Consider the following 14,905-nt stretch of genomic DNA (forward strand, 5'->3'; position numbering starts at 1 on the left):
TTCCCTTGTGAACCCTGATCCCTCCGACCCCAACCCCATCTTCCAAGCTGCTTCTGATGCCCTTGATGGCCTATCTCTCCCTCCAATGAAATCTGCTCTTGCTGATTGGATGATCAAAGATGATATCCTTTATTATAAAGATCAGTGCTGGAAAGGCAAGACTCTAGCCTAGGGAAGCAATCCCTAGACTTGGGACAGAGACATAGGGGATAAATCCGAAGGTCCGGAATTCCAGCCTAGGGAATCCTTCCCTAGGCCTTATGGAAAAGGACAAGACTCAGACAGACTGAAGTCCGGAAGATGAATGGCAAGTAGAACAGGATCTAAGATGATATTCAGACTAAGGACTCTACTGTAGTTGTACAGGGGTTATATACTAGAGGCTATCTGAGAGGATCAGTAAGCAAAGGAGTAAGGCTATGTACAAGCATGTGGAAACACATTGGTAAGTAAGATGGAACATAAGTAAATGAACTTGGAGATGAAACTAGTACAAGGATCAATCAGCAAGATGGAAACAGAGATAACCGAGAACCGGAAAGGCAGAGATGCCTAAATGGGGATAGGCGCAGGATCTCAGATAGAGGGTGGGAATAGGTCTGGAGTTAATATCTGGAGGTCCAGAGATCTGGGGATCCGGAAGGCAGGGCGGAAACAGGACTGAGATATGTGAGGTGGTGGATGTAGTCTGGAATCCAAGAGGAGGTAAAGTCCGGATGTCTTGCTGGATGGAATGTGTGTAGGGTGGACAGGATAGGGGATCCAGGATTGAGTTGGATATGGGGTCCGGAAATGGGTCTGGAAAGCGTGGGAATATGATGGGATCTATGTCTGGCATATGGGATATGACAGAAGCACTGTCCTGCCATAACCCTGCTATGCAGTGAATGGTGGAATGAACTCATGGAGAGAAATATCACCCATGGAAGATAGGAGATAATGTTTGGTTATCAGGGAAGAATTTGATCATGCAGCTACCATCACATGTTAAGAACCATGTTGCTCAAGGGGGAGAGAGACTGACTCAGAGGAGCTTGGCCTCAGCTCATACACTGTGCCCCTTACCCAAGTATGTGCCCTTCATTTTGTATGAGGTCCGATGATGGTCTGATGAGGTCTGGAGGACTTCTGGAGGCTGGCTACTCTGCTGGAGAGCACTAGAGGACTTCCAGAGGAGCACAGGAAATGTCTGGAGGAGCGCAGGAGAGTTCTGGAGGAATGCAGGAAGTGCTCAGGAGAGTTCCCACTGCAAGGTAATACTTCTACAGGAAACAGGATGGAAGGATAGGAGGTCCAAAGGTCTGGAGGACAGGAGGACAGGATGATGGAGGACAGAAGGACAGGATGTCTGGAGGTATGAAGGACAGGAGGATAGGACATCCAAGAGTTAGGAGGACAGAATGTCCGAAGGTATGGAGGGCAGAACATCCGAAGGACAGGATGCCCAGAAGTACAAGGGACAGGAGGTCTGGAGGTCCAGAAGGAATAGGGGCTACATTGGACTTTGTCTGATGTAGAAACAAACAGAGGTAGACTACCCTAAGGTAGAGTCGGAGAGACAGGGATTGGACCTAAGTCCAGAAAGAGGGAAAGTGCCAGAAAGGTGGAGCTCTAGCCTAGGGAGTCAATCCCTAGGCCTGATGGGTAGGACAGACTTAGGTGGACCAAAGTCCAAGAGAGGATTGGGCAAGTCTAAGTTGATATTCAAACTAAGAAAACTACAGGAGTATCTACAGGGGTTATATACTGGAGAATATCTGAGGGGATCAGTAAGCAAAGGAGCAGGGCTATGTACAAGCATGTGGAAACACATTAGTAAGTAAGTCGGAACATAAGTAAATGGAACTTGGAGATGAGGACTTGTACAAGGATCAACAAGCAAGACGGAACTGGAGGTAACTGAAAGCTGGAAAGGCAGAGATGCCTAAATGGGGATAGGTGCAGGATATTGGACAGAGGGTTGGAATAGGTCTGGAGTTAATATCTGGAGGTCCAGAGATCTGGGGATCCAGAAGACAAGGTGGATACAGGACTGGGATATGAGAAGGTGGATATAGTCCGGAATCCAAGACGAGGTGAAGTCCAGATGTCTTGCTGGATGGAGTGCACATAGGGTGGACAGGATAGGGTTGTATGGATCAGGCTAGCAGTGAGGATCCGGAGGTCTGGAGCTCAGGGGTAAATCTGGAGCATAGTTGATCCTGCTGAGGTGTGGAGTACACAGTGGAAGGGGATCTGGGAATGAGTTGGATATGGGGTCCAGATGTAGGCTCAGAAGGCATGGGAAATGATGGAATGTGGGTCTGGATTGTGGGATATGACATCACGGAAACTTGCACCAAAATGATATGGCCCTTTTTCCATCACTGCAGTACTATCTCCCATCACTTTCACACTCCAGCTCCCACTGCAGTGGAAGGTTCACCCCATGTTCCATGCTTCCAAACTATCATCCTATCACAAGACAGAGGTCCATGGTCCAAACTTCGATGATCCACCCCCAGATGTCATCGATAACAAAGAAGAATACAAGATCAATGCGATCTTATCACACAAAGGCATGGGTAAACAAAGACACTATCTCTTATCCTGGAAAGGATACTCTTCCGCTAGTAATGAATGGGTCCCAGAAGAGAACCTTAGCAATGCTATTAACATCCTTGCTGCGTATAAAAAGGCTCACAAATTGTAACCCCAGAACAATGTCTCTTGAACACCTATGCCTCTGCATACAATGCATCAAAGAACTCACTGCTGCTATGAACACTGTATCCGAAAATATCACCAACCCATTGTCCCTTCTTGACTACCAAACCGCCACTGCCGTCAACCTTGCCAACAATGCATCCCCCCCAGTAGTTTCCCCACCTTTGTCTGACTCTACTCTGACCAGTGATTCTACCCTCACTGATTATTTCGCAATCATTGATCAAGTCAAAACAAGTGCTCTATTCGAATCTGCTCTCACATCCCAACAATACGCTATCGAGATAGATCATCTCCTGGGAGAAAGGGGAGCAATTTCTAGTGGACTCATTATCCAAATCATCAGAGACACTAGCCTCATAGAACACACTGCTAACCTTCTTGATGATGAACGTCACAAGACCATATTCCGCCACCTTCATATACACATTCATAATACTGCAATTCGTCTGTTGCCTGATGATACTAGGGAAGCTATCAGGGAAGCTATCCATATCATCACAGAGCGGATCACTACAGACCCGGTCGCACAACCTCCATCCCCACACATTGCTGTTCCAATCCCACCGCCAATTCTTCTGACAGTTACCATTGAGCATTCAGATGATAATATCCCTCCTATTGCTGTACTTGACATACCAGCATCTCCTTCTCCTACCCCCATCACACCCACTACACATTGGTACCCTACTAGACACAGATCCGCCCATATTGCCAAATGAACAGCATCAGCCTCCCCACACAGAAACCAGAAGTGACAATCTAGATCACCATCTCCACCTGCACAATCGTCCACCATCACCACTGTGAAAACAGCAACCATTGACAACGTAGTATGTCAAAACTGTTGTGTCACCAGGCATCACCATAAGAACTGCCCAGCATACTATTGTTGGGTTTGCAAAGAGTATGCACCTGGGCATCTATCAGTCTTTTGTAAAGACTTGAAGGGAGAAGTGGTTATTCCACTGGTTTGGACTGACACAGGTTTCTATGAGGCTCTTGCTTGTTGGGAGATTGAGCAAGATGCTATTTATCATGTCACTGAGATGGCTGATAAATCATCTTATATGGTTACAGAGGAGCAAAATGACTTGTTAGACTCTAACTACAATGCTGACCCTATCTACTGGGTGAATCAGGATAACTGAAGTCGGTGACTTCATTCCTAAATGAGGGGTAATGTTACAGTTACATACACCCCTATTCATTTTCTCCCATCTTCCACTGTATTACATCACAAGCCACATAATGCTGCCGCTAGACTTACCTCTGACTCGTATTCTGTATTACATCACAACCGCAGTCGCCATTGCTAGATGACCTATCCTTGCTATCGCTTATGCATTTCTTATCTCTGACTCACTTCGTTCTCACACTTGCCCTAAAGCACAGTAGCCCACTATAAATAGTTCTCCTGTATGCTTTAGTTTCTTTACTTTAATCTTACTAGGTTTTCACCTGAGCATTCCTTCACTTAAGATCTCCAATCTTAAGTCATTATAACTGATATTCAAGATAAAGACACTCTTTATCTTGCCTTGAACAGACCCTTGTATTTGCAAGGTTTAGACCATAACTTCAGCCATCGCTCTTATCGAGCTGCAGTCATTATACTATCCTAGTTCATAACAATGTCAATCCCAGGCATGATCGAAAGAAGAACACATGCAAAGATCACAAGCAAAGCATTGCAAGCAATTCTTGGCAAGTGAAACTGCAGATGTAACCAGGAGACAACTACATATATTGACAGGAGGTGTGGTGGGATGCTGGCAAGATCTGTGTTGTCCATCAAGATGAATCCATCTTCCACCACAAATGGGTCTGGATTGTCTTCATCTGGTTGGGTTATAATGGGGTTTCTGTCATCTTCCTCATCCTCTGGATTGTTGAAGTCCATGTCAACATCACCGTCACCCTCTGGTTCCTCTGGGTTGGCAGTGTTGTCATCTTGCTGGTGGCTTTGTTCTTGCCATATCTCGTCAATAGCATCTTCCAGCTCTCACTCAAACCTGCGTCATTCCAGATCTGGAGGAAGGTTGTGCATGATGTATGGAGTGAGTGAACAAGCACCCACAGCTGTGGCCCTGTTATACATCTCAAAATGTTCCACATTTCGTAGAAGTGCTTCAGGAGTATTGAAATTGGGCCCCAAGTTTGGTGTGACTTCACAAGCATTAGTTTCTTGAAGATCCTCATGTGTGAGATTGCCAAGGTCTAGTATCTCTGGTTTGAAAATTGGATCAGCAAAGTTGACATGTGGGGAAAGAGGTGCTGGAGGGTCACGAAGAAGAACTGCAAATTGACAAGACACAGGACCTATATCTTCAAGTTGCCAAGAATTCTGTAAGATCTTTTGACTGACTCACTTAAACTGGGCCTGCGAGGAAATCGTGGTCTGGCATAAATCAGCACGTCCATGGGAGCATGCAGTGTGGACAGCAGTCAGGGTTCCACTACAATTGTTGATCTTGCAGTAACAGCAAACATAAGGCATGGTGAGGATGATGTTTAAAGTCGCATTTGACATGTTGAGACAAGGGCTAAGGTCATGTGGCAACAAGAGTAACAGAAAGTTGTTTGAAAGAGTTTATTTGCGAAGCCATAGATATGTGGGTACTACAAAGTTTTTCTGGGGCACTTAGAGGGAGAGTTTAAAGCCTTGGATGATGGTTGCTTTCCCTCACCGACTGTTTCATGTTTGAACTTTGAAGAGCTTGCCTGTGCCTTACACTTTAATTTAGTTCCTGCGAACAGTGCATACTAAAGATGTCTTACCTGTACTGGTTGTTGGTTGAGATCTTCACTCTCGGGCTCATGACACTATCATCCTTTCGAGTGGAAGTTGGCCTTTTGAGGGAGACTTTGGTGGGGCAGTTATGGTCAGAGACTTTAATTGCAATCTCGATGGTCTAATGACAGGTATGTGAGCCAATGAAACTGTAACTTGAAGGTACATACCACGGGGCCAGCCTCCTTCCTACCAAAGGTAAGAGATAGTTCTTTAAAATCCTCCAGAACCATAAGCTTGATTATTTGGCCTACTTGACTTTGGTTCATGGTAACTTGTGGGGACTTAGTGAAAAAAGCCATTAGAAGCTCACCTGAACATGTCAAGGGTCAGAATTTGAACATAAACACTTTTCCAAGGTGGGTTGCAGTAGAGATACAAGGTATAAAGAGAAGAAAATTATGATCTGGAACAAGCACACTTCCCAATCCAAATATGGTTTGCTTACATGTGTTGAATGTAATGAGACATCTATTTAGATTCAGATTTGTTTTTCACCCACACCTCAGAGTCTCGGAAACTTCGCAAGTCAGGTTTTAGTCTACTTTACAACTTGGGTTGGTATTAGCTCAGATTATACCCATAATCAGGGTTAGTTTTACCTCCGGCTAAAAAGTCATTTCTGCAGTGATTCCCCTGTTCTCTCATTCAATTTTTCATCAATTATTTATTGACATGTGCTGCACTCAAATGGGCAACAGTATTGAGTTGGAGCTCGAAAACCCATGATTGGGCCATGTGAGATACCATACTATTCCAAAAAGAGGTTTAAGCGAGCTAAGCAAAAACACATGGCATTTAGCAAAAACCATATGGCCCTATGTGAAAGCCACGTGAGCTAGTGAGACAATTCCCACCCATCACATCCTACTTTATAGACTAGCTTCACACCCATTGTGCCTTTGGCACAGGAAGCAAACAGAGTGCTTCGCACTCCTTTTTGGCTTCCTGGCCTTGGCTGCATCAATTATTTATTGACTTGAACAGGCAACAGTATTAAGTCAGAGCTTGAAAACCTGTGACCAGGCCACACGAGATTCCCAAAAAGAGGTTTAAGTGAGCTAAGCATTCTTAAGTGTTCTTAAGTGAATCTAAGCATCCCTATGCGCATCTAAGCATTCCTAAGTGCATCTAAGCATATCTATGTGAAAGCCACATGAGCTGGTGAGATGATTCCCACCCATTGCATCTTATTTTATAGATTTCTGGTGTGAAGCAGTATATGTTTATTGTTTTTTATTAATTAATTTGAATTTGTAGCACATCACAAGTAAGGTATATCAAGGGAGGGTGCCATAAAATAAATGTATAGTAATATTAAATAATAAAGAGAAAGTTCCAGACCTTCGTCTATGTTCCTTGGTTGAAGATTGTGCCTAACCGAGGGAAATGATAATGGACACATGTCATCTAGTTTTCAACCAGGGATAATCAGATCAGCCGCAACTACTAGTAAATGAGTCCTAAGTAGGGGCCAACAAGTGCATGTAATAAGTGTATGAGTCTTTAGCAAAGGACAGATATGTATCAATAATGAGAGTACAAGTCCCAATGGAGGATCAATAGGCACAAGCAATGAGTGGGTATGTTCTAATATTGGAAAAAGTCTGTTTTTGGCAAAGCCCTGAGGGGCTTTAGACTGAAGCATGCCTCCTGAAGAGGGGTGAAGACTGAGCTGAGATACCCTGGAAGTAAGGAGCAAATGATGCATCTAGCGTGAGCTGAATCCCTAGTCTTAAGGAGGTTGAAACAAAATGTACCTTTTGTGCCTTACAATGGAGACAGCAGAGTGTAACACATGAAGGGCTCCAGTACTGGCTTATCTTGTAGGAATGGGGCCATCACTAGAGCATGTTTCCATAGGTACCCAACAAAAGCATCACTACTCCAGCAGCCCATTGTTTTGACATTCTCAAAGGGAACACCACAAAGAAGGTACTCAAGGGTTCCACCTATCCAAATCCCATGGGCTTTCAATGAACCTGTTCCCAACTGGGTACTGGCCACCTGAAGGCATTTGATGAATTCACCTCTTGTCAGAGGATGCAGTCCAGAGTGATGATGCCAGCTGAATAAGGCAGTGCTAGGTGGAGGATGATTGATGGTCAGATGGTTGGACAGGGCTGACTGAGGATTGGACAGCCCAGATTGAGCCTGCCCAATATATGTCCTCACCAATGAGAGAAGTTTTGGTCTGTGGTAAGTGAAAGATGGCTACATGAAAACCATGACAGTCAACATCATAATGCAAATTGCTCGACTGTGATGTGACATTGTGGGTCAAAACTTAGCAGTAAGGGGACAGTGAACTCACTAATCTGTGTGATGGTATAAAAGGAGGTTGTGAGACACACATAGATAGCTGCATGCAGGGGAGAGGGGAGGTCCAGGGTTGATTGAATGGCTATCAGAAGGTCAACAGTGAAAGGAGCACACTTTGGGCATTTGGAGCCTTTGGGTTCCAAACATTTACCACCACCTAGGGCTAGTGTACATTGATTATGGTTCACCAGCCAGGGTTGACCATGAGTAAGTGCCATGCTTGAATAGCATAGAAATAGTTTTCAAGACTCTTCCCAGAGTATAGCCCAGAGCACACAGTGATGAAGGCTAATATCAAAACTGAGGAAGCAGAGCAATGCTGCTCCTCAGGGATCCCGCTGTGGGAAACACAATAAGAAGAGAACTGGAAAGTAGACTTCTAATGTTGGGCTAAATGTGCTATGCCTAGCTGCTATTCAACCCTAAAGGGTTTCTGGACTAAGCTCAGTGCTCAGAGAGAGTAGGAAATCATGCTAATAACTGCTCAGTCTCAAACTGGTACTGGCAAGAGGTGAAAACTATGATGATTACATAAGCACCAAAAGTGCGAACATAACACTAAGTAATATCTACCTATACAAGCCCACAGAATATGAAATCCCTACACTATGGGCATCACAAAATACATGGAACACTAGAAGACCAGAGCCATAAGTCTCACATGTGCTTGGTGCATGTGAGTGAGTGAGAACAGTGATGATGTGGTCAATGTCACTGTCCAAAATGCTTACTAGTGATCCTGTATGATCCAAGCAGGAATGAGGTACTTGGGGCTGCCACAAATGAAGATGATCTCAAGCTAAACAGTGTGGGCATAAGCCTGAAGAGATGGGCATTAATGTGGAGCTGTAAGGACAAGGCTGTGTGGACCCTTGGCCTGAGAGAAGGAGAGTGGATGATGTAAAATGGGATGAGTTAGTCATGCCATGCATCCTGGAGCTGGAGGAGCTGGTCACCCCAGTCCCAGGTGCCATTAGATTCTGATAGGCTGCTGTCAGGCAGGTAAGTGTCATGGATCATGGGGTGGGTTGCACTTGTGGAAAGGTCTGCATCATAGATGAAGCGATGTAGGTCTCCTAGGAGAGATACTAGTGGTAACAGGAGGCTATGCAGGGGGAATATACCTCTTGAAGGGCCATCAGCCAGATTGTTGTAGCTGGGGATGTAGCAGAGGTGGAAGGAAGTGCTGTCACCACATGATTTGAGCAGTTCAAGGATGCACCTGAAGACAAGGTTCATCACTCTGTTGTGACTCCTCCCGTTTCTCCAGCCACTAATAATTCCTTGGTTGTCACAGAACACATGGAAATGCGTGTGATGGTTGTACTCACTCCTATCAAGTATGGTTTGGACAAGAAGCTCAAAGCCAACACACTTAGCCCACCCAATGTCACATTGACCATTGAGAGTGTGCCAGCCAGGGTGAAGAGTCCATGCCTACCAATACCCACTGATAACAATACCAATTCCAATGGAGGTGCTTGCATCTGAGAAGGCATGGATATTGAGCAGGTGGGAAGACTGTGTGATAAGTTGTTTGACATGTGGGAGGCTGAGTTTGTGCACTACCAGTCAAGATCTTCCCCAATGTGTCTAACAGGGTGACGTGGCATGAATGGACAACTATTGCAGACTCCAAGCATGGTTTCCAGTAATGTGAGGTAAGCATATCCTGCTGGGACAACCAGGCAGGTGTGCAGTAGCTTCCCATAGAGTTTCTGGATGTCCAGAAGGACATGGGTCTTGTGGGACTTCCAGTCCATGATGTTTACCAAATACTTCTCTTTTTTGGATGCCAATAATTGTACTGTGTGATGAGGAATGTTCCACAGGAGGCCTAGATAAAGGGCTTCAAAGGAAAATGTAATGTCTTTTGATGGTTCCCATGGAATCCTGAGAAGTAAACAGAGTTACTTGATGTTGGTGAAGGAAAAGGTGAAGTCTGAGTCAAAGATTGAATGAGATGAACAGGAGGAGAGGTCACACAAGGGGAAATGATAATCTTCTGCATGGACTTTGAAGGATTCATCATCAAAAACTTCACCTTTATACCATATTCTCCCCTTAGACTTCTGTTGGCCCAAATGAGCCAGAACCTTGTGAGTCAAAGCACACTGGGTATTATAGATGGTGAGGTGTTCACGGTGGATTCAAAAGAACAAATGATCATCCACCCATTTTGTGAGTGGACCCAGACTGGCTGCACATAAAACATTAGTGCCAGCATCTGCCAGATGCTCATACACACCAGCAGATGGACCCATACCAAATGATATACAGGTATCAGCACAGAAGTTTCCATCTGGGAGTTGAACCACTGCAGCTGGCCATTGTGAACGATGCAGAGGTACTGTATGGTAAGCTTCTGCAACATCCCATGTGGCTGCCTAAGAGCCTGGCAGGAGAGAACAGATAATGGTACAGACAGTCTCAAATGTTTCCCAAGTACAAGGGAAATCATCTGAGTTAACACATGCATTGATAGAATGATTGGGGTGAGCCAATGACAGAACAAGTGGGAAGTAAAAGTTTTGTATGATGTGGAATTTTCCTGGCTTCCTGGTTTTTGGTATAATTGAGATGGGTGAGGACTGGAACAGATTGAGAAATGAAAGCATGTCATTATGAGTGAAAGGACCAAGATAGTGGCCAGTGAAGAGTTCACAGGCAAGTAAGGACTCAAAGGTGTCACAGAAGGTAAAAAGAAATGGGCTATTTTTGGGCATTTGTGTATGTGCAATGTGAGGAAGTTTGAGATTGAAACTAAACTGTAGGCTATATGGTAGATTTGGGTACTTGTTGAGAAGATCGTATGTATGGAGCTGATGTTTCCATGTAATGTGGTCATCTGGTGAGATCAGGTACAAGAGCCTGTGCCTGAGAACAGTTGTGGGCACTGTGGGTGGTAGTGAGACACCCTGAGCAGATGTGGCATTTGTCATGAGACTGACTGGTGCAATAGGCTTGCTGCCAGTTAATGCATAACAGTTTGTCTGAGCTGCAGAGGAGTAATTGTTTGTTCATGTGTGTGGCAACTGTTGCAAATGCCCCATCTCACATGTGCTTGGCAGTACATTTGATGAAACTGTGATGGTTCCTTCCCAGTCAGACAGTGCACACTGTGGAGGAACAGGTGCTATGTGTGCTGTCTCAAAAACCCGACCTTGGGCCTGTTTGTTTAATGTTATTAGGAGTGTTGAAGCCCTTCTTGTTAGATTTTGGGGATGCTGAATGCCTCCAGTTGTGTAGGGATTTGGAACAATGTGAGTGCTTAGAGCACTGTATGGAGTGCTCAACCAGATTGCTTGGGATGCTGGAGCTGGCATTCATCTAAAATGATGGTGAATGCCATGCAGAAAGTAAACACAGATGCAATGCAACACAATGCAATGCAAACAGGGGAATGGATGACATAAATGACCAATGAGGGATGAGAAATGCAGGTACAGATGCCATTCACAATGTGAGCAAAGTGCACAAAGGCATAATGGCAGAACACAGGGATTCCAGCAAAGTTCAACACATATGAGAAAAAGATGGAAAGTGAATTAGTTGATGTGTGTGTCCTAAGGGTATTAAACATACCAGAGCATCATGTTCCTGATGCCGAGTTTCACAGAGGATTCAATCAAAGAGTCAGGCAAGAACAATGTCACTAATGATAGAGATATCCCAAGCCTCAGTGCCCAACGTGATGGCATTGTGCCAAGCTCAGTGCTGTTCTTCTTGGTATATCATCAAGGCTCATTTGGCTACTTTGTCTTTGGAGTTCCAGTACCAGTGAGTCATGATTGCCCCTCAAAACTGAGCAAGCATGAAGACATGCTGTTGGGGCCAGTCCTGCTCTTCTAGAGTAGCAATGATGCATGGGATAGCTTGCATAAAGTCTGCTAGGGGTAAAAGGCAATCAGGGACTACATGCTTGGATGGTTTAGATACCACCACACTAATCCAGACAGTAGATCCATTCTGTTTGGAAGGGATCAGTCCTTTGTCATTGTGGGTACTAAGTGGAGATAGGGTCTCGTCCAGACCCTCATTGATCCAGTAGTACAGCTCTATGAAGTGACCCTTGTCTAATTTCCTCAAGGTGAAGTCTGAAACAAAGGCCTCATCTTCATTGGTGTCTGGGTGAGGGCATGTAAGCAAGTTGGTGTGTTTGAAACAGTTCTTCTTCCTTTCATCCGTTTGAACCACTTTTTCCTTGAGCTGCTGAATTTGCCTACCACAAATTGCCTCTTCTTCAGCTAGACAGGCTTGTTTGGTATGAAGTCTTTCATCTTCAGCTGCTTGTTGTCTCCATTGTATGCATAGGTCCTCATTGGTTGCCACCCAGACTCCTCAAAGAGACTCAGCAGCCTGTGCATCAGTGAAGGTAGCAGAGACAAAAGGCGTGCAGGAAGCATGATACTGTTCACTCATGAAGTCTGGGCAAATGAGAGAACTTGGGTCAGATTGTAACCTGTCCATGAGTGTTGTCAATGGGTGTAAGTCTGGTTTGTGCTTGATGTCTTTGAATCAGGCAGATCAGAAGATGTAGAGAAAGATCGAGTGAACAAGTATAAAGATGTGAGCAGCATAAGAGCCAGTTCAGTAACCACTGTATAAGCAAAATTTTCGAAATTCAGAATTGTGTTTGTCTCAGCATGATGTCCACTGAAAGCTGAGTTTGAAATGCCTCTCCTTCCAACCATGACTCTCAAATATCGCCCTAGTGGTCCTCAGTGCCAGCAAGTCTGGCTCACAGTCACTATTGTCATCCTCTGTACCCAGCTACAAGTAGCTGAGATGACACGAAAGGGTACTCAGCAGGCTCAGCCTAAAGCCCAGTGGAACCCCAATTAAATCAACTCCTTCCTCACATATCTTATCTCAGTCAAATCAGTGATGGCAGGCACAAGCTTCAAGGAAGCAACATTCAATGAAGCTGCAAAATATATTGAGAGCTTGAGGACAGTTGGGCCTGTGAAGACTGGGGCTCATTGTAAGAATAAATGGGCAATGGTATGTTATCTCTCATTGATCACTACCATGGCTATACTGATCTTAGCAATGTAGTTAAAGCAGATCTACAATGCCATTGAGTCATATTGGAATCACAAATCAGGCTGTCATTGAGACAATGAGCGCAGGGCCAACATTGAGGGGCCTGCTGCTGAAGCTGTATGGGAGGAGTATGTTAGCAGGAAGGTACACAGAGATATTGCCTAGGTATCTGTTGGATCTGACACTTATTTTGTCTTTACAGCCCAACTTCCCCATGAAGAGTTTCAAAAACTGTGGCTGGCCATACCATTCCAAGATAGAAGAAATTCTGCCCCACCACAGCTCTGCATGAGGTGTTGCTGCCTATAACCCTGCCTCATCATCATCAAACAAACCACTCCCAGCTGCCAGTACTAGCAGCACACCTTACAGCACTGACAACAGTATGTCAGATGTCAATTATGATGGCAATCCCAATGACAGTGGCATTGGTGCCATGTACCAGCATCATTTTATTCACCTCATTCCTAGCATGGCCTGGCTGGAGATCAGTTGGGGTGTTCCCCCTCCCCCCAATCCTGCATTTGAAGATTATGGCAGCTCTACAATGGCAGCCCCTCCTACTATGTTTTCCCACACTTCTACCTCTGCCTTGTCTGCCCCCACTATGTCTGCCCCTTCTAAGTCTCTCCCTGCTATGTTTGCACCTATGTCTGCACCTATGCCTGCCCCCCCTATGCCTGCACCTATGTCTGCCCCCCCTATGTCTACACCCATATCTGCCCCCACTAAGTCTGCACCCATGTCCTCAGGCTTGAGCGCTGGCAAGTGCTTGCATGCAGAAATGACTCACGGTCATTCAGCTCCCCCTTTGACCACCTACACTTCGGTCTCACAATTGACGAGGCTGGAATCAGAGAAGAAGCCAAGGCTGTCAACAATGAGTGGCAAGACACACCGCTGTGTTGATGAACCTTCAAGGAACCATCAACCACCTCTCGGATTCACTCAACACATCATTTTCCACTTCCAAAGAGACTCGTGTGGCTGATAGTAGGTTGTGCACACTCAAGACCATGCAGTCAGAACTGGAGCTTTCAAGGGAGGACAAGGTGGTTGCCATCAATATATTCATGAATAGCCCAGCAGCATGTGATACCTTCAATGATATTAAGGATCCTGAACTGCGCATGGCATTCTTACATTCTATAATTGCCCATGCCAAACAAGAAAACCCCATGATGTAGCTCTTACTTCCTCACACTTGTCCCTTCGTTCGTTTGTAGCCCTGCATCTCATTTCAATCATCATGTTTCATTCTCACATCAAGCTTTCATTGTACTGGCTATTCATTGTACTAGCTATATCACAAATGTACTACGTGTTGTTCTCATACTCCTCATTGCCCTGCACACCCATGATAGAGATCATCTGCGCCCTCATCTTCCTCACTAAGATCAACATCCAAGATGTGATCAATGCCTTCCAAGTCTTGTTTGCATAAGAACACCTCATAGTCCTCCCACATGTGTGTCACAATATGGTTGCAATGTGCATTTGCAGCTTGTACTTGCAGCCCATTCTCATCTGCCGCAACATATCCTTGATGGCTCGGGTTGTTGTTGACAACATTCATTGGTGGCAGAGGGTCTTCAGCCAGGTCATGAATCCAGATGAAGTTGTGAATGGTGCATAGTGCTGCTGGAATGTGGGCTTGTATATCCATCTTGTACTCCAGGGATAAGAGCAGAATGCAAAAGTGTCATTTGAGGATGCTGAAGATTCATTTGATGATGTTGTGTGCTGAGGAGTGGTGAAGATTAAATAGCTCTTCCTTATTGACAGGTCTGAAAATGAATTAGTTTGATTTAAATATGAAACAAGTGAAACACTTACCTGACATTGGCACACCCCCATTTAGCCAGGTGGTATTGAACACCATGGTATGGAATCAGGAGTTGTTCACAGGAAGGAAATCCTGCATCTGCAAGAAGGTATTTACCAGCGGGAATTTTTAACCTGCCTTCGAGTGCTTGATCCCAAAGCTGTGCATCTGTCATGGACCCTTCCCAGCTGGTCAATGAGTATGTGAACTGT

The 14,905-nt window shown here is 45.0% G+C and overlaps 2 protein-coding genes across 2 annotated transcripts; one reads left to right on the forward strand and one right to left on the reverse strand.

Annotated features, from left to right (window-relative positions):
- Positions 1-4,327: 4,327 nt before the first annotated feature.
- Positions 4,328-5,769, reverse strand: BJ212DRAFT_1477875 (uncharacterized protein; the record flags this gene model as incomplete). The annotated part of the gene is made up of 6 exons (XM_041339617.1): positions 4,328-4,677; positions 4,722-4,737; positions 4,787-5,004; positions 5,079-5,107; positions 5,488-5,621; positions 5,671-5,769. 6 exons carry the CDS (start codon positions 5,767-5,769, stop codon positions 4,328-4,330), a joined length of 846 nt encoding a protein of 281 aa, XP_041196785.1.
- Positions 5,770-12,514: 6,745 nt separating this feature from the next.
- On the forward strand, positions 12,515-13,777 carry BJ212DRAFT_1297295 (uncharacterized protein; the record flags this gene model as incomplete). Its single annotated transcript, XM_041332561.1, has 6 exons — positions 12,515-12,623; positions 12,699-12,826; positions 12,930-12,996; positions 13,071-13,161; positions 13,220-13,636; positions 13,672-13,777. 6 exons carry the CDS (start codon positions 12,515-12,517, stop codon positions 13,775-13,777), a joined length of 918 nt encoding a protein of 305 aa, XP_041196786.1.
- Between the last annotated feature and the right edge of the window lie 1,128 nt (positions 13,778-14,905).

This window comes from Suillus subaureus (genome assembly GCF_016647635.1).
Source record: "Suillus subaureus strain MN1 chromosome Unknown BJ212scaffold_6, whole genome shotgun sequence".
Lineage (NCBI taxonomy): Eukaryota > Fungi > Basidiomycota > Agaricomycetes > Boletales > Suillaceae > Suillus > Suillus subaureus.